Source organism: Pholcus phalangioides, unplaced genomic scaffold (genome assembly GCF_987345545.1).
Source record: "Pholcus phalangioides strain wild (caught in Gottingen) unplaced genomic scaffold, Ppha-v1.0 ptg000016l_1, whole genome shotgun sequence".
NCBI classification, from domain to species: Eukaryota; Metazoa; Arthropoda; class Arachnida; order Araneae; family Pholcidae; genus Pholcus; species Pholcus phalangioides.
In genome coordinates, this window is record NW_028301609.1 from 14,778,981 (window position 1) to 14,800,040 (window position 21,060).

At 31.8% G+C, this 21,060-nt stretch overlaps 1 protein-coding gene across 4 annotated transcripts in view; it reads right to left on the minus strand.

Annotated features, from left to right (window-relative positions):
• LRR (capping protein regulator and myosin 1 linker 1 leucine rich repeat protein) overlaps window positions 1-21,060 on the minus strand; it is a 124,503-nt gene that overhangs the window by 26,049 nt on the left and 77,394 nt on the right. For 3 of the 4 annotated variants that reach the window (XM_089245681.1, XM_089245683.1, XM_089245684.1), the window contains exons 25-31: window positions 19,260-19,347; window positions 18,918-19,064; window positions 18,639-18,659; window positions 18,362-18,431; window positions 16,330-16,392; window positions 15,508-15,727; window positions 13,325-13,438 (exon numbers count right to left, since the gene is read on the minus strand). In XM_089245681.1, the coding sequence (XP_089101807.1) occupies window positions 13,325-13,438; window positions 15,508-15,727; window positions 16,330-16,392; window positions 18,362-18,431; window positions 18,639-18,659; window positions 18,918-19,064; window positions 19,260-19,347 (723 nt within the window). The remainder of the gene's footprint in view (window positions 1-13,324; window positions 13,439-15,507; window positions 15,728-16,329; window positions 16,393-18,361; window positions 18,432-18,638; window positions 18,660-18,917; window positions 19,065-19,259; window positions 19,348-21,060) is intronic. The other variant, XM_089245682.1, reaches the window with a different exon arrangement.

Here is a 21,060-nt window from a genome sequence, read left to right on the forward strand (position 1 = left end):
TTTCAGCAATGATGACAGATATTTTGTGAAACTGACTTACTTATCATCGTAATATTTTTCTCTTCTCCTCCTCCCCTGCACTTGCTGAAAATAAAGAAAATTGTCTAATTTGGGGGGGGGGGCAGATAAGACATTTTATACAGGGTTTAGGGATCTGACGTGGACTAGTGAAATGAATTAAGCTGAGGAGAGGATTGAGAAAGAAATGTTAATTTTTTGATTCATAAATTTTCACTTAACTGGTACTCAATTTGCAATAACTTGTTTGCCAACTTACTTTTCTATTTATTGCACTTATTTATCATTGTTGAAGAATGCACAGCAATATGTTTCCTTCACACATGGTATTTCTCTTCAAGATGCAAGGGTCAAAAATCCTCCTTGCTTGGATTGTCAATAAATACGAGACATGTGCATTTGAGCCATTCTGCTGGTAATTATAAAAACTTCATGAACAGCTCAAAAAGTAAAAAAATCAAATGTTTAGGAATTTTTTAGAAGCATCAATGCTGAAACAAGCTCAAAATGTACTTCAAAAATATAAGTAAATCATGTCGCTCGATACCAACACAGCCAGAAAAAGGTTACGTAAATGATATTTAATTAGGCATGAGCAGAAAATATCAATTTCACTTTTTAACAATTTTGGTGCCAGATATGCAACTTATCCAAAGATTCTAGTTGAATCCTGCAACAATTAAAGATGTCAGCGATAAAGTGAGTTGTAATTTAAGTTATTTGCTGATATTGATGAAATTGATATTTCAATTATTTTCTTTCATTTGATTTCCTTCAGATTTGTTTTTTTTTTCATTTTGACATCATAAATGTGTATTATGCTCAAGAACCTCTCTAATATAGCATCAGACAAGTGTTTTTGCTCATTCAAATAGTGCTGTGGGCTTATTCTTGAAATACACTGCTGGCCACCCAAATTGCAACACCAAGAAAGACAAGAGATATCACAACAATATTTAATTTGTAGATAACATGTTGACCAAGCATCAAATGATTAAATTTATAGACTTCTGTGAAGTGTGGTTCCAAAATCAGTAGCCAGAGTAGCCGCCATTGTTGGAGATCACCGCTGCCACACGCCTCGGCATTGATTCAAAGAGACTTTGGATGTGTTCTTGGGGTACAGCAGACCAAGCAGCTTCCACGCGTTGCCAAAGTTGATCTGGTGTGGCAGCTGGGGATGTAATCTGGGTCAATCGTTGAGCAACCATGGACCACATGTTTTCTATCGGCGAAAGATCCGGAGAGCGAGCTGGCCAGGGAAGCAATTCAATCTGCCGATTGACGAAGAACCTTTAGACAATGCGTGCCACGTGTGGTCGCGCATTATCCTGTTGAAATATGGCTGTGGGCAAGCCCTGAAGGTAAGGAAGGACAACTGGCTCCAACACCTCAGAGATGTAGTGCTGGCTTTTTAAAGTACCGGCAATGCGTACTAGAGGAGTGCGAGAGTGATATCCAATACCGCCCCATACCATAATATCCGGTGCAGGACCAGTGTGGCGGTGCATAACGCAGCTGTTCAGCATCCTCTCTCCACGGTGTCTCCAGACTCGAATCCGACCATCATGGTGTTGCAGACAGAAGCGTACAGTAGAGACAATTTCATTCCATTGTGCCGTCCACATCCTTCATTCATCGCACCATCGGCAGCGGAGACGTCTGTGGTTCTGCGTCAAGGGTAGACGAAGCAATGGACGTCTTGCAGACAGACCACTCTGCTGTAAACGGCGTCGAATGGTACGCGCAGACACTGGATGATGCGGTACAGACTGAATGTGCTGTGCTATGGTTCGTGATGTGGCTGAGCGATCCGTCACTGCCATATGCACAATACGCCTGTCATCACGTGAAGTGGTGCACTGAGGTGGATGCGATCGAACACGTCGGTCCGTCGTACCCTCCTGCATCCAACGATCACATATCCGCATTACAGTTCTTTGGTTTCGTCCAACACGACTACCGATTTCCCTGAAAGATAATCCACAATCTCGGTAGGCCACTATCCTTCCTCTGTCGAACTCGGATACTTGATCAAAAGATGATCGCTGTTTTCTACGAGGCATAATTGATCGTTTTTTTGAAAAAACCACAAGAAAAACACAATTGCCGTACTTCAAATCGTCGAAATCTCCAAGCCTTAAATAGCGCTTTGAAGTGACGCCACAGGCGCGCGTGATGTGCGTCTGCGTTGAAATTCTAATCATTTGCATATCTCACCTCCGCTAATGCATGTTGTAAATTTCATATTATTTGCATGCTTCCTTCAGGGTGTTGCATTTACGGTGGCCAGCAGTGTAATAAAATGGTAGAAAATCCCTTATCACCCAGCTACTTTCAGCAAGTAACTTTAATTACAGCTCATCATATCGCCAACATTTTATTGAATTTCCCTGACATTCACCTGGAATTGTTGTACAAGTTTTTTGGGGAACCAAAGTATGAAGAAATAAAATTTATATTTCTTGCACATACGTAATTAAAATCATTACTTTAAAATGTGCATATCTCATCTTATACCAAATTGTTACATTTTAAATTTCTTTATAGTGTCTTGTATACAGTAGAACCTCCCTTAACTGACACTCCCTGTTAGCAGACACTTTTCTGATCCCTGGTATAGGGTTTTAATGTATTTACTCCCAGTTAACGCACACTCTTGATAGCAGACTGGAAAATCAGGCTAACACTAACTTTTTCCAGAACTGTTTTGTGAATTTTTGTTCATAATTCTAGAATTCATTATATTTAACCGTGATTATGTATAACTCCAAGCGTGTATTGGTAAATATGATATTCCGTCAATTACTCGATTAACTGAACATAACTATGGTTCAGGATGCCAATTTCGAATGGTAACATTGGTTTTGTTTGCTAATGTTGATATGTAAGAAGAAAGCCAACATAAATGATAATGTTGTTATGAACGTTTATTTCTTCTTAATTTTTATTACAAAATAATTACAAAACATGTTCAGTGCACGTAACATGTATGGGGGAAAATAATTAGTTTGATGAAGAGAAGAAAGGTTATAAATATTTCTATATTTATCAGACTTTCCAACTTTATTTGGGAATTATGCATAATCGCCAATAAAAGTGATAAATTTAATGAAATTTTCTTTATCGAGGCGATTGATAATTATGCATAATCACCGGTGTATAATTTTTACATAAAGTAACATATAGGAATCAACTGCTATTGAAGCCAAACATCATATAAATGTGAAAGTCGTATTAACAAGGTTCTAATGCATATCGTACCTCCCCAATAACGGACACTCCCCATTAGCGAACAAAAGTTTTTGTCCCATTATCTAGAGGTTCTACTGTAGTATCAATATGATACAGGGTTGATCAAATACATTTTTTGCCTTTATATTATATTTTTCTTTTATATTTTTTAATGGTCCCCTAATACACTTGTGAAGGAATTTACAATGGAAAGTGTGAGTTCAAATTATTATGCTTACATGCACAAAATTATAGAAGTGTGATGTTATAGCTCATTCGCTTAAAACTGTCAGGTGGCCAGAATAAAAAGGTCACTCGGGGTATATCAAGAAAAGTGACTGGGGCATGGAAATTACCAAGAATTGAAAAATAAACCAGTTACACAATTTGCTCATTCCTTCAAACAATCAAGCAGGCATTAGCATGCATATACACAAACATATACCTTATTAAAATAGATTTATACATTGGCAGATGGTGTCATGAGCTACTCAATTCAAGACTGGATCAAAACAGTCAGAATTTTAAGACACTGAATTATGACTTTAAAAGAATCATTTTGCGTAAATTCAAGATTTGTAGTGAGATTTTCAATAGCCAACAAAAGGGTATAAAACTAAGTATCAATTTACATTACAAAGGCAAATTGCAATAAAATAAAAACTAAATGAAATTACTGAAGAGCATTTTTTTTAAATAACCTGACATTTGTGAAACTCTGCTGAATGAACACAACATTCACATAGTGTCATGTATTCTTTCCAGTTATAATTGGAAAAAATATATTTTTATATATTTCCCTACAGATAAGAAAAAAAATGGCTTCATGCAATAACATGTTGTGGGTTCTATAGAGATCAATATTCAGCCCACCTTTTGCCACTAACTGCACCATGAACATAACATCAATCAGAAAAAATAACATGCATTTCGCAAATACACTATTAAGTTAAAAAAACCAAAATACACAAGCATTATAGCATATTATCTGTGGTATTAAAAAAGCAAATTCATCATGCATTTCGAATCACATCACCAATTTCATATCAAAAAACAAAGATTGAAATAAAACTATATAATCTAATAGTTTAGGAAAAACCACATCAGTTACTGAATAAACAATTCTAGATCCAAGACATGAAAAAAAAATGTGCAATATGCAGTTACGATGAAAGGAAATTTTGTTCCCATCCACAATATAGTTTGCTATCAATGATTAATAGTCAAGCAAATTTTAAATAAATTATTTGGCCAAACATAATAAGATTTAAAAATTCTAAATATTTGGGGGAAATGTTATAAATCTTGATCAATATGTATGTAACTTTGGTTGATTATAAAAAAACAAATTAGAAACTTTATTTACTCAAATTTCATTTAAATCTTATGAAAAAAGTTTAAAATTAATGTGAATTTTAATCTTTAAAAGTGTTATTTGTTATGCACATGTTAAACATTATTTATATATAAATTAATGCACATAAGCATGCAGCATGCTGTTTTGCATAATTTGTGTATTTTAACCTCAAGCACTTCTGTTTAATGAGCTTGCTTTTTCATCATTTGGGCATACAAGTTAAATAACGAAACAAATTCACAACACAAAATATTGTTTGCCATATACACGAAACCTAGATTACCTTACGTAATTGGGATGAGCCAATGTTGGTAAATCTAAATTTCCAGACAATCAAATATGTATTAATTTAAATGTCCAGTATCATGTGCACTAATTATGATTGAATATACATTCAAAAAAATATAGGCACTTTATCATTGCTTTCAGCTGCTTTTGTTTCTAAATAAATCTGAAAAATTTCGAAGTCTTTTTAGATTTATTTCTGAGGAGTTGCAATGTTCTTGCAGTTCTAACCAAAAAAATCCTTAAAAGCAATACTGTTATCAATATACAGTTGCAGTCTCTTTGCTTCCATTTTCATAAGAACATAGTAGAATTTCACACCTCTGGGACAATGCCCTCATCACTAAGGAAACCGACAGAGGTTAACCAAGTTTCAGATAAATGAGAAAGCCTGATTATACAGATTCTACTATATACATTTGTAAGTACATTTAATTTTTTCCCCATAATCACTAATATCTTGATGGATTAGAAGAAATGAAATTTTTTCATGTACACTGTGTTCCCCAAATAACTAAATCCTGTTTTTGTCCCTTCCAGCCTTTACCTATTTGTTTTAAAAAACTTAATGATAGATCAGAGAAAGTCTTAAATCAACTCATATGAATATGTTTAGCAGGGATCAGAACCAAGACATTGCATGCGAAAATCAAGGACTAATAATTAGAGCTTCTGTGATAGAGCTCATGTCCTAACTGTAAAAAGTGATAGGATGATGGGAAAGTGGGTTTTAATGGAACTACTGGATACCAATGCTACTAAAATATACAACAAACAAATTCTAGAAAAAAATTCAAAAACTTCGGTTAAAATACAAAACGATACTTATAACTGAAAGTTTAAAAATAAACCATCCTGGAAAAAACTTGAATGCAATTTCATTGATTCGTATACATAAGCTTTCTGTATAAACAAAAACTTGAGAAGCATGGGACACCAGACACTTCTAACAGGCAATCCAGGAAAAATTCTAATGGTGGAATGCAACAGATTGGGAGGGCGAAGAGGATATTATGTCTAATATGATGGACATAAGAACCATTGTTGACTAAAATGTACTATACCACAGAAGCTAAAGAACAGGAAAACTGTTATGGAGAAAAATTAATTATGAATAAAAACAATAAAAATTTCTAAAAAATATTTTTTGGATATGTCATTCTTTTCCATGCCTATTGCTTAGAAATTCTGAATCTCACATTTTCACATCATTTTCACTCTCTTATTTATCAGCACCACTGCCACATAATTATGAATGAAGAGTTGCTTTTAATACATGTGTGAATATAAAATAATCATGTGATTCATTTTGATGCAATTCAATATATGTTCTTATTTCGATAAAATTAAAAAAAATATATCTAACAAAAGTAGAACATAATAAAAGCAAGCTATTTGAATGTAACAAAACTGAAATGTCAAAAACAAAATTAAAAATAAGCATGAATATAATTAGGAATAAAAAAAACACACAAAATACATAACCAAAATAAAAGCAAACTTTGTTAAATTCATAAGGAATGGGAAAGTAAGGGGAAAAAAGCAAGGAAAATAAGAATAAGGAGGACAAATTAATGCAAGAAGCTATAGAGCTACCAAAAAGCCACCAAATGAAACAGGAATGAAAAAAGAATGAGACAAAGCTGCTTTAGAAAAAACATTATTTATTCCTGTTTGTCTGTGTGTATATATGTATAAAACAAAAATTTACATACGGTAAAGATCATTTTGTTATATTAAAAATCACCATACACAATTACATTAACAACTGAGGAAAAAATTCCAAAGAAAAAAATAAACCCATAGAATAAACTTACAAGGAAAAAAAAAAATATATATATATATATATATATATATATATATATATATATATGACTATACTGCACTATTGCACAGATTTTTTTTAAACTTTATACACTAAAAAGTCATATAACAAATTAAACTTTTTCAAATACCTAGTGATTCAAGCATATTGCACTATATATATTTTGAAAAGCAGATACATATAACAAAGTAATTATAAAATATATTATACATACTTGAAAATTTAAAAAAAAATGTAATGAAAACATTTTTCTAAATTTCAATATAAAAAATTTTATTTTGATATAATATTTGATGTATTCATGATTATTGGCACTGACTGCTGAGGCTATTACAATAAAGCTAACAACTCCTGTAAAATGTATTTACAATCTCAATCTAGCTATCATATAAAAACATTACAAAAAATATTGAAGGTATAAAATGCAATAAGCATAGTAGAATCAAAATTAAAAAAAAAATTAATTGTGCGCAAATAAATGAAATAAATAGTAAACTTTCAGAAATTCAACATATAGAACGAGACAGCTCTGGCACTTGAAAAGAAATATATATATATTGCCGTGTTTGATACTAAACACAACTAATGATTAAAAAAAATGACTATCACAACAGTCGTCGTTGATGCCAGCATGACAAAAAAAAACCATAATTCAATCATAATTCATAGACTGTCTGTGGGATGTGCTGCAGAACAAAGCAAAAATGAGGAGATTATTGGAAATCCTTATATCTATACCCCACATCTGAAACCTAGGGGTGCCGGAACCTAGGGGCTGAGGCTATTTGAGAACCCCCCCCCCTCCAAATTTCTAAAAAAAACATTGCAATGCACCCCCCTCTCTACTGCGTACACGCTTGAGATCCAGGACCACCAGAAACTCTTTCAGCCCCTCCTCCAATGTTTCCTTCATGTCTGCACCTCTGTCTGAAGGAATATGATATAGATTGAAAGGATTCTCAGATGAATGCTCATTAAATAAAAAAATGTACACAATCACAACTAAACTTTTTTGATCAATTAGTATATTTCTACATAATGATTAAATGGTAAAAAAAAACTTAATAGTCCTTAATCTTTTGAAATGATTAAGAAATGCACAATTTTTCCATCACTTTCATGGCACTTAACAAATGCATATATCAACTAAGTAGAAAAAAATTGATATGTCAAATTTAATGTATCTCAAAATTTATTTTATTAGTTATTTTATTTACTAGTGTTTATTTTATTTTTGCAATATTAAGAGCTGTATTTGTCTCTGGAAGTTTACTATACTAAAAAATAATCTTTAAAAAAATACTAACAATATTATTACAACATAAAAAACGCAAGTTTTGACAACATGAAAAAAATATATATTTCAACAAATATATGAAAATTCAATTACAAATATAAAAAAAATTCAGATATCTTTTAAAATGTGCACACAAAAAATGTAAATAAATACAGTCAAACCCATTCATAACAAGAGTGGTTTTAGCTGTAGTCTGAATTAAACAAGGAAATTAATGAATTTTGTTTGGTACAATACTAATTGTATAACAATTCTGTCACTTTTAGCAAGCAGATTTTTTTATAGTAACTTGGATTTAACAAGGGCTTCAAAAGGGAAACCTTGAAAAAATTAACACAAAAATGGCATGTAAATGAAAGCACGACCACAAAGTGTTCAGAGTTTCTTTCACTGCTCTTAAGGAGATAATGCACTTCATGAGGTCTGTCAAACAAATGGTTTGACAGAAAGTTTATAACCCCTTTAGGTTTGTTGCCTGTGTAGAGAGACAGCCAACAGTTTGCCTATAGGGTTAGAATGAGCATGAAAATGAAGACAAGAAACTGACCAATCAGATGACGACAAATGGCTGCTTTTCAGTTTTAGCTCAACTTTTAATGCAGATCCCACATGTTTAAGTGTGAGAAACATCAGTGGAGTTTTTCTTTCCCATGTGTTGTGTTCTTTGTGAAAAAATAACAAGAGCAAAGTTTCACTATCAAATTTAAATAGAAATCCTTTACTCGAAAAAGGTGAAAAAATATTTTACCTATCAAATATTTAGAGATATAATCTTATATTCACTCACTATGAGCACTTAATTTCCTAAATTTCCTTCTTTTGACTTGAAAGCAGATTTAGTGTGTTCAGACTTGACAAGCATTTTTGCTGAAAATGAGTTCCTCGTTATAAGCGGGTGCAACTGTATGCGAAAAACAAGTGACTAAGGTAGAAAAAAAATATGCACAATGAGATTACATATTGAAACCTTTAATCACCATTGACACATCTGTGTATGCAAGGCAAAATAAAAAATTGTATATTTTCATATTAAAAACAACAAAAAATCTAAAATTGTATCCTGCTGTCAATGGGAAAAACACCTATTGACCAACAGTATCTACACACTGAAGAAATATTCTGTACACATCCCTAAAGTTTTTTAAGCATAAGTCAAACGCTAATTTTCACTAATTGATAAAAACAAGTAGCTTGCACTTGATTTTCAAGCAATTTCACAAGTAATGCATTAATTATAAGAGTACTGGGCCAATGAACAGAAAAATTAAGTTTTTAAGGAAACACTCAATAGTATGTAATCACTTTCTATGTATCTTATAAAGACTATGACTCAAAATTAATAAAATTACACACCAACTGAATTCCATAACTGAAGGTCTAATTAAGAAATGGATAATTTTTTCACCTTTAAGGTCAATATCTGGATACATATCTAGCAGAGATACAACACAGTTATTAGTTTTGTAAATAATCTACCAAGCCAAATAAAGCATGTTACAAGCTTTAATTTCCAGCTCATGTATAAGAAGTTGGGAATTTTGTATATATTCAAAGTGAAGAAAAATGTCAAATGATCAGTTTTACTAAGAATACATTAAATGAGGGGTTTTCAACTTTTCAGGCATTCCACAAGCCAAATTTAAACTTTCCACAAAGCCTGCGGGCCACCAACTCATACCGAGGTATTTAGAATTGTTAGATGAAATCCAGATTTACAATAGTTTAATGAAATGCCTCATCTCAACAGATGCATCAAAGGGGGTTCAAAGCTACAAAGGGGTTGCAAAATAATTGAAGACTATTTTTTCTGAAATTATTTCTTTTATTATCAATTTTCATTAGTTCCGAAATCATATCTTTCATCAATTCTAAAAAAACTTGAAATCAAGAAATAATTTCAATTCTTAATTTATTTCTTATTAATTTTGAAATTTTCAAAAATTCTGATTTTTTTTTTTTCTAGAGGTTTTTCAGTATTTCTGTAATTTAGGTATGGTGTTTTGAATGACAACCTTCTTTGCTCTGAAATATGAAATCAAGGGCTCCTAAAACTGTTTGGCCCTGGAGTTCTCCAACATGTTAAGACAGCCCTGGTGATGTATCAAATGTACAATGCTACTAGTGAATCTGGAAATAATCTTAAATTCTAAATCGCTTTTCAATGATACTTTTTAGCCCTTTTATAAAATGGTCAGTAGGCTATGGTGAAAAACTTTGGGGTCATAGGTGGCCTGCATTAAATGTATACCATGTGCTAACAGTTAAAGTGTAAAATACAAAATATTAATGCAAACAGGATAAGATTATTTCACCCTTTACAATCAAAAAAATAGTTTTCCTTCTATTCATAACCAAAATACTGAAAGTTTTTAATAAATATTTTTTCCAGAATTTTTTTCCCTCACTCAAAAATGAAATGGAAATAACTATTGATTGAAGTAAGCCTATATAAAAAAAGACTAAACTTCCAAAATTTGAAAAGTTCAGACAAATTAAAAGTACAATTAAAAAGTTTCAAAATTTCAATTTCATTTTAAGGGGTCGCTCAAACTGTTGTCATCAATATCTATAAATATAAAATAGCTTTTTCAGACAAAAATTCAGATACTAAATTTCTATATTTCAGCCCAATACATTAAAATCCAGAAAAGGTCTATTTTCTTATCACCTGGGCATAAAATCCAGAAAAGGTTGATTTTTTTAAATTTCTATTGTTCATACTTTTAAGACTAACTTTTAACTTATTTTTCGCCATATAATAATTTCATTGCAAACTTAAAAGTTACATAAATTTTAAATGTCATCCATAAACAAATTTAAATACTTTGTGATAAGGTTTTTTTGGTGTTGCATATTTCAACATTCATATCTCATAGTACTGGGAATATGTTCCACAACAAAACAATTGAGAAAGAGTGTGTCCTCTGTTATTTTGTCCCTCAATTATTATGTTTCTTTTTTAAATTTTATCTTTTGTTCTGTCCAATATAAAAAATTATTTCATGCTACTTGAAGTAGAGGAGTTCAACTTCATTGATTAAAAAAATTGTTTTTCAGCAATACATTCTTGATGTAAATAGTTTTAGGATTATTCATCAAGGGCAACAATTTGATCCGACCTATAAAAAAACAGCAGTTGGCTTTATATTTACATGTATAAAATAAGTTATAATTTTCTAAAATGACTCGTGTAAGAACGAGAAAAAAGGGAGCAACTTCAAAATAAAAAGACTTGGGGAAACAAATTTTTAAATCATTCAAAAAATCTGATGAGCAGCAATACTCCAATGCAACCATACTTAACAGTCTGAAGAAAAAGTATTATTATACAGAATTTATCATTGTAGATAAAACACACTGACACTATCGGAAGTGTGCCAGGACCAGAGAATATTATTTTTATAAAGATGATTATCATTATATAGGAGTTTCCCCGTATAATAAATAAGTTCTGACAACAGAATGAAATATAACAAAGTTATTCGTTTGTGCTGTACGGTCCCAGTTTAACACCTTCGTGAAGTGGCGGTCACTTTACAATTACCCAGACTTCAGGCACTGACCACTTTGCACACACTAAAACCTTTGCCATGGACAGTAACATACATATAATTTTCTTTCATGTATTCATTTTTTAAATTATCAGTAGAACACATGCTTAATAATTCAGGTAAAAATTTCATTGTTCTAAATCCACATTTAGCAAAGGTGGTCTATAAAATTTTATTAATTAAAATGACTGCCAGAGACCAAGGTTTCTTGAGCTTAGTTACATGACTAAATCATACACTACAAACACTACTCTGTACATTTGAACAAAGTTCAGTAACTATGCATTTCTTTGTGGACATCACTTCATCTATATTTCACAACATACATATAAGTGGCAGTGTTGATGCAGCTCAGAAATCCAAATTTACAACTTTTGAACACTATTAACAAGGAGCAAATGCATGATTTTTTATGCATGCTTTTAAAATTGAAAAGGAAGAACTTTTTTTTTTGTTAATATGCAAATTTACAATATTTCACTTTGATTAAAATACAATACAAATAACACAGACTATTATATCAAAACCAATATTTTACTAAGTTTTTTTAGACCCTATTCAAAACTGACTGAAGGTAAAAGATATTTATTCTCTTCAAAAAAATCTGATTAAAAAATGGAAAATCCTATGCTGTTTTAAATTACTAGAATATATATTTACAAAGTATAACCAGGAAAAATATGCATGCAAAAAAAGTGGAAAACAGTATAAAGAAAATGTTTACAAGGTACATTTTTGCCAAATTCAAAAACTGCAGAAAAGCATTGCATATGAACTTAGACAAAACTTGAATGAAATAGTTGATCAATGGATATTCTATTCAAATATGAGAACTAGAAACTGGAACCAAAAATTGAATTTTCCAGAAACAATTTTCATTTAAAAAAAATCAATAGATTGTTTTGTTCTAAATTTTTGAAAATAAAAATTTTATATTCTATCCAATTTCCTTTCATCATTTCATCTTTCTTAAAAAAATAGATAAGATTGAAGTATAAGCAAATGAAGTTACATGCTCATAATGTTATGTCATACTAAGTAAATAAAATGTAATGAGCATTTATGTTATGAAGCTAACGATTGTTTCAAAGATGGATAAATGAACACATGCTTGTTCTCAAGCACATCCATAAAATTTCAGTAACTCTCTTCAACAATTACTGCACTCATAAATGAATATCACAAAAGTGAGCTGAAACGTTTTTCATCTACTTAGTTGTTTTTTAACAGAGTCTGCACTCTCTCAGAAATTCCAAAATGCAAATTAAGGCTTGATATTTTCAGCCAAGTTTTGACAGAGGTGATCCCTTGCCATTTCATTTTTAATTTTTTTCACCAGAATTTTATTGCATTTATATTGACACATTCATCACCTTTCTGTGGCTTGTATTCATGTGCAAATATTTAGTAAAAATACTTTTTTCAGCACTAAAAAATTTCAATTATAAAATGCTGTTGAGAATGGAAATGCTGAGCAACCTTTTTCCTTCTTAACATGCACAAAGTGAAATGAATAAAGCATCAGGTATTATGATAACAGATATATTCATTTATTCAGATATTAAGTATATTGTTTAAAAAGAGCACTACTATGAGGACAAAACCTTTCAGCTCACATATGTAATAAATGTACATTTAAAAGATATGACTAACAGCAGCTTTGCAGCAACCATGCATAAAATAGTTCTAAAAAAAATAAAAGCACCCTTTTAAAGGCATGAAACAGAAGTTATCGTGATAGTTTCGTTGGAACTCACCCTCTGTCTTTTTTATCATTGTCAGGGGAACGATCAACTTTGATAATGCAGTCTGTCGCGACTAGATCACTACTAAGCACGCTTGCTGATGTGCTGCTGCTATCGGTACGAGCCCTTTTGTAGAAACAAGAAAAAAAGTATATTGTACATTCCATAATTCCATGCAAAAAAAAAAAAAAATGCACCTTCCACTCACCCTAGCAGAAGAAAAAAAATTATAGGCCAAGCATCTGTGTTAATTTATGGGCTAGTTGATACAAATGACATTGAAAATAATAGTTCTATTGATTGGCACATTGCATACAACTTAAATTCCATGAAAATTTCTCATTTTGAATGAGGAAAATTGTAACACACCATATAGCAAATTACTACCCATAGGTGGATGTATTTAAAAAGAATCAAATTCAAAATAGGCACTATGTGAAATTAAAATAAATAACTGTCTCATTCCAAATTTTGTCTTCAAGACTATCGTCTATTGACTATTGTCTTCAATCAACTGACAAATTGTCAAATTTATAAAAATTTGTTCCACACTAGCTAGAAGCCCCTCTCTCTCATTTGCTTTTTTTTCAATTTAACACTCTTGAAACATTCTCTATTTACTGTATTTACTCACATATAGGACAAGGACATATAGGACATATTTACTCAATTTTCACTGCTTCAAAGACATAGGTCCTCCTATATGCAACAGTAAAGGATTGTTTGCTGGGTTTTTTTTAATCGTCTATAGCTTACCCTGCAATTACAGTTTGCTGTTATGGCAATCTTTAGAGTTGGGTCATCCCTTGGACATATGCATCAACAATCCATTTCACAATTGTGTGAAGAAACTGCACATGGACTCTGTATTACTTCTTAACCGTACAAGGAATGTAAATTAAGACAGTCCATGTACCGTTTAACCAACAGCGGAATTTCTGTTGGTTTGGTTACATGAAGGAAATTGTTATATATGTGTGGCTCTAACATATTTATGGTGTCAGAGTTGTGCTTATTTATGCTAATGCTGTCATCTGTCTTCCATGTTTTGAAATGAAGATAGTAAATGCTTGAATCGTCATGTCATGGAAATATCATGTTAAAGGTCTGCCTGCTCTCTGTGGAGAGATTGTTTCAAATGGAACACTAGCTTGCATTTGCACCTTGAAGTTGGTACACCACAAAAAATTAATTTCAGCCGACCACCACTGTGCCGCCAACAGGATGATTTGAACCTGAATCCTCATGACGAGAAGCTTACTGCAAAGATGAAGCTACTCCCAACTGGCCGTGACTCCCATCTGGCATCAAATAGGCTAATGCTTCGAAGCTTGCTATGTGGGTGTAATTTGCAAGGAAAAGTATAGCTCTAGAGTCCGTCATTTAAGGTCATATCAAAGTCATTCGAGAAATGCTGCATTTCAAATACAAAGCCACAACAGGCAAAATGCCCAACGAGGTGGCTGAGAAAAAGTGCCCATAATAAATATGGATGTCATATATTTCAAAAGTACAGCAACCCAGTTAAACATGCAACTACAAACAATATATATATACATGACACAAATGCACTTGACAGATCTGAGGACGATGGTTTGTTGCAGTGAGAGCGAAAATGTGAGGAGAGTTGTGAAACTTTGGAGGAAGAGTTCAAGCAGATGAAAGTTGATAGTATTAAGAAAACATGGTTGTATGCTTTAAAATGTGCATTTTATACTATTACCCTTGAGTAAACAGAATAAGGAATTACGAATCACATTAATAAATCTAGTTTCCCATTATTTTTATCTCCAAAATCAAACCTCATCCTATATATTTTTTGGGGGGGAAGCGGGGAGGAGGGTGATTCAATTTGGTACTAGTGTGATAACTACAAAATATCTGACAAATAATTCATAAATAATGGCTTGAATATCTCTACTGTAAGATAAATTCCTAAAAGAATGTCTGGTATAGACAAAATGTTGCTGCTGAATGCACTTCAATAGTATCCAGACAACTGCTATCAGAAAAGTTATGTTAGCAGTCTCATCGAATTCAATAGCCCTCCATGCCTCCAGACTAAATTCAAACATAAGATTTCAAAACCCCAAAACTAAAGCAATATCAGTTTATCTAAAGATATACAGCTTCTCATTTGTGTGAAAATATACATAATTTTCTCGTAAACATAAAATGATTAGAACTATCCATACCTAATCACTTCAGAATCAGGAGACAGCGTTGGTGTTGAAGACGAGTTCTGCTTTTGACGGAAAAAATTGTCAAGTCCTTCTCCGAGGTCATGGGTGTCATCACGCGATTCTTTGCCTTGTATTGCAGGTCTGGTGGGTGCTCTAGTTTTTGGCCGTTTAGGACGTGCCTTTCCCAGGTGCTCAAGTTTCTCTGATACTGGAGAAAGGCTAGGCAGGCTTTCTATAAGATAAATGAAATCACTCAAACTATAACTAATTCAGAAAAATAAAAAATGACGAATAGAGCAAAAGTATACAATAAGGACTCAATTTACAGTGATTTCTGTTAATAATTTAGTTTTTGTCATATTTTTAAAAAAATATTCAGCATGAAGTTCAGCGCAATCAGAATGTCATCAAATTATGTGCTCGTGTGAACACTTTAATAAGCTTTATTCCTTTATCCTTAAATATTCTTTTAACAGCATCTAGAATAAATTACTTCACAAGTACATACTCTGAAAAAAAATTATGATTGAAACTATAAGGAATGAGTGACCCTTTGTCACTGATCAGTGAAACTCTGGCTCTTCAAAATTATTAACTTTGAAATTGTAGACATGCCTGATCAATAACAAATATTAAATGAATTAGTATCAGTTAAATTTGCATTGCCTGTTTCTAACTGCATGCAATAATGATTTAATAAAAGAAATTTTCTATATGTTACATGTTCAATAATGCCCAATATCTTGCAGAACCAACAGGGAAAGCTATTGAGTACACTATGTGAAAAACTTATACTTTATATACCGTATACAGGAAATGCATAAGTATACATGCCATCATTTTCATCTTTCGGAAGGAGGTCGGGAATGTCATCTGCTGCTATTCCTTCAACACTATCTGCAATTCAGAACAAGATATATTTATTTAACTATTGAAAGTTATTGTAAATTGAAAAGTAAAAAATAAAAAAGTAAAAGAAAACCTATTTAAGTTACTAATGCAAATACAAAATAATTATCTGATCCTTCAATGAGGGTTGGATTTTTTCACACCTGACAAAAGTTTAACTGTTTAAAGGCCAATGTTCCATAAATGGAGCATAGTTTTTATTTACAAAAATATCAGATAAAAATTGATTCAAACATTTCAGTTTTTTACCATGTATAGAAGAGAGTTTGAAGTATTTTTTGAAATAAATTAGGAAACTTCAGGTTGATATAAACATTTTTGGCAGAATTTTGAAATTTGACATTTTTCGGGTATTTTTCCCCCATTTTGATTAAAATTTGCCAAAATTTCAATTTTGAAGTACATTGAAAATTATTTTGTGTGTTTCTACCACTTAATATATCAATCAAAGTAAATGAATTAGTTTTTTTGTACTGTTAAACGGTAAAGAGCTACACACGTTCAAAAATGCATGTTCCATTTATGGAACATTGGCCTTTCAAGAGAGAGGGATTCTAGGGATATCTAAAATGAGCAGTGTGCTGCTTCGATTTTCTTATTCGAACCCCAGGGTGCTGTCATCGTTTGACATGTGTATAGGGGCTAATTCTGGGTAATATGACACAAAGGAATGTGCTTTCTAGGGTGGATTGTTTATATTGGATGAGAACTTTTTCATTCTTGCATTCTTAGTAATGTATATTTTAGCAAACTGCAGACTAATCAAACCGAGTTCGACAAATCTTAGGTAGTCTTGTTGTGTTCAGCTGATTAACCATATCAAAAAGATATCTCACATTAGAAGAAGCTGCAAGATATTTAGGAACTCTTTCAGATTCCTAATTAGAAGATGTAGATATATTCCAATTACGTGCTAATGAAAATGGGAACATCGTCGATGAAGATGATATTGTTGAAAATCCTCTAGTATCAACAGCTCCAACTGATGTATGTGAAATGCTAGGTAATTTTGCAAAAACGAGGATGGGTTGTTAGAAATCTCCTGAAACGTGTTAAAAAGATGTAGGGCAGAAAAAAGGAACAAAACGTAAGTGCAACACTCAAGTTTCAAGATAAAGCAAAACAGTTTTGAGCAATCCGAAAAAAACTTATTATATGGGATAAAAAAAAATTCTTTCTAGAATCCGATCAAAACCTCAGCTCTGGATTCCATTGGAAAAGATTTGCCATACGACCATTATAGCACGTTGGATAATTCATTCAGAGTTGCGAGAAGTGGATCTTATTTATCATTTGGAATTCCGAAAAGAAGTGACAATAAGCCTTCTATGATCTAAGGAGGGGTTAATTATTCATCCAGGTCCACGTTGTCAATTGAAAAAAAGATGCCAGATCATCTGATGGCCATTATATTGTGTCTGCGATGCAAGGACGGTGTGTGGTTTGGCAAAACAAAACACTATAAGTGCTACCAATGTGACAAACACGTCCATCAAATATATATGTTTTTCTTCTTTTATCACGGACATTATAAAAAAAATTTGAATTTTCTGCACTCATTTTAATGTTAAAAAAATCGGTATGTGTTGCGAATTTGAATTTGTAGTAGAAAATAGAAAATTTCGTGTGATAACTGTACTCCAGAAATAAATAATCGTGAGAATATAGGCGATACCAGTTTCCGCTTTCAACTCTCCCCAAGTGCCAATGTTCCATTTATGGAACATCGTGAAAAACAAAGAAAAAAATTTTTTCTTCAAATTTCAAACTTGATCTATGTATAGGCATGCAAAAGGACCTCAAATTCCAAATTTCAAAACAATAAGTGACTTTGTTCATAGTTCAGCCTTTAAACAGTTAAAGAAACTTTACTTATGCAATGTGATTTTTCTATAAAATTAAGAGAAAAAAAGTAAAAATTTAATTTTGTAAATCATAGCCATAAAAAGTATCTTACCAACAACTGACTGAGGCCGGAGTTTCCTAGCATGAACACTTTTTCTCTTGTTTGTGAGCTTTGGGGTGGCCTGAAGATTTTGAAAGCTCAAGTTAAAAGGATTTTTTTTTATAAATTATCACACATACACATTAACAAAAATATTATTTACAGACAAAAAAATCAATCAATTAAATAAGACCTAACCAAACATCATTCTTCATATATAAATTTAGAAGAGAAAGATAAAAAAAATAAGAAAAAATTCAATTCATAAAATTAAGATAACCTTACTCACCAAATTAAGCCAAGCCAATTGCTGTTTGCATGAAAAATAAGAGCATGCTGTTCAATAATTTTAACTTAAGAAGTATTTCTTGCCAAAAGTTTTTTTATAAAGTTTATACAATTTCATTAAAATGACTCCTTTCAGATAAAACTGGTATAATTAATAGATAATTTGGTACCAACCTGCCGTTGGTACCAAAAGCTGAAAAAATATGCATATATATAAGAACAAACAGCAAATCCATTTAAATCAGATTTTGAGAAATCCTCATCTTTAACAAACACTTACAAGGGGTGAATCAGAGTTTTCACTGTAGCTGTCGCGATCCAACTGAGAATCACCACTCTGGCTTATTTTCAGCCCACCTCCGCTTGTACAGATACGACCTCTCAAAACATCTGGAGTCGTACAACGCTGTTGATTTGCAACTTCATGCTGAAAATTTGAAAGAAAAACTTGTGTATATATGCATATAAATATATACAAGTGCAGACAATAAAAAAGGAATGAAAACCGGTTTGTAAATGACATTACGGAAATTTTTGCAGCATAAAATATTCAATCATTTAATAGTTTGAAAAATTAAAAACGGGGGAAATTATTTCAAGATATTTTTTGGTTTTTTTTTACCATTTCTCTATGGCTCTTAGATAATGCTTCAATAACTTCATCAACAATTCTATCCGATACTTGAGCTGCAACTGATAAGTTGACTTCACTGCTTAAAAAAGAAAAAATAGAAAACATTAAGATTTTCTATTAACTTCAAGTCATTTCTATACCGTTATTCACTTGGTTAAAAAATCAATGATTCAAAACTTAGTCCTCAATGGGTTAACAATGCAATTTCATGCTTATTTTGTTCTGCTTATCTGTTCTTATAAAAAAAATTTCAAAGATAGTTTAGTATATGATGAAGAAAAATATTAATGTGAATTATTTCAATAAATGTAACATTTATGGGAAAAGTTACATTTTTTATTACTTTTATTTCAATCTTTGATAAGGCTTGAAACAAATTTCAGCATGATATTAAACTTAAATGATTAAAAAAGTTAACAAAAAAATCATGATTTATGAATTCTAAAATTTTTATTCAAATGTTTAAATATAACAGAACATGTTTGACCTCAACGTCTGAATTGATGTTCTATCCACTGAGCAACCCAGTGTCAGGCAAGTTCTGACACGGATCCTAGTTCAGAACAGATAATATAGTTGACTGTTAGCTATTTCTTTCTCTTAAGATGACACTAATTGTGTCAAAAATGCATTAGGACTCGAAATTTTCATTCTACATTTCTGTTGATTATAGTCCAAAAAATTTGTTGGAGAAAAGTTTGGCATAAACTAGTAGATAACAATATATTGGTGAAACATTGAGACAGTAATTTTACTTTATATCTCAAAAATCTGTTTTACAAACAATTTATAACAGAAAAAGTAATGTTTGATCTTATATATGAAAAAGGTATACACAGCAATATCACAGCTTACAAATTTTTTTGGTTAACAAAGATTTTTTTTGTGGTTTTGCAGCCTTGGCTAACAAATGTTTTGATGGATGCACTCAATAGCATAACACAGTGGCATTGTGAGTAGAATTTTGGCACAATCAAAATTACTATTACTCAAATTTGATTAATTTATATCTACCACTTTCAACTTTCTCTTTCAGAAAGATTTTGAGCAATTTCATGTAAAATAAATTATTGTATTAAACTTGGAAAAAAAAATTGTTGTGTATTTTTAAAGCTCATGCAGAAAAAATTTCAGTGTATACCATTTTAGTGGTGTTAAGAGTAAACTCTTAGCATAAAACTGAATTAGCTTGACATTCTAGGACATTATCCCTTCCATCTACGGATACGAGACAAAAAATGAGTTGACCACATCCTGTAGAGAGCGTCCCGACTGGGTTGTGGAATGCGTACAAAGTATGAAATCAAAAGGTCTTCATTTTCCCACCTTACATCTCCATCTGTAAAGCGGTTCAGTTCAACCTTTCGTCAGATTGCTTTTTTTACAGTGCTTTTTTAGTGTTTCGAAACTTATCTTAAAATTTTAGGCTGTACCTAGAATGAATTAAATGGCTTTTCACAGAAACCTATGGAAAATGGGATTCCAGCTAAAGAATATTATTTCAGAACAAATTATCTTTGTTAGCCGAGATATTGACTGCTTGGATCTAAGGTGGCTATCTAAAGCAGTGGTTCTCAACCTTTGGAAGTCCACAGTCCAATTTCATTTTTGTATGTGGAAGGCCCGGTCAAACATATGATTAACAGAACATGAATGGGGGAAAAGGAAACGACAGAATAGTCGCAGCCCAGTATGAATGATGTGATGACCAGAAACACTGATCTAGAGAGTAGTATAAGCATCAGCTGTGTTGGTCATCAGTAGAGGTCTGATCAGGTTTGAAACTCAC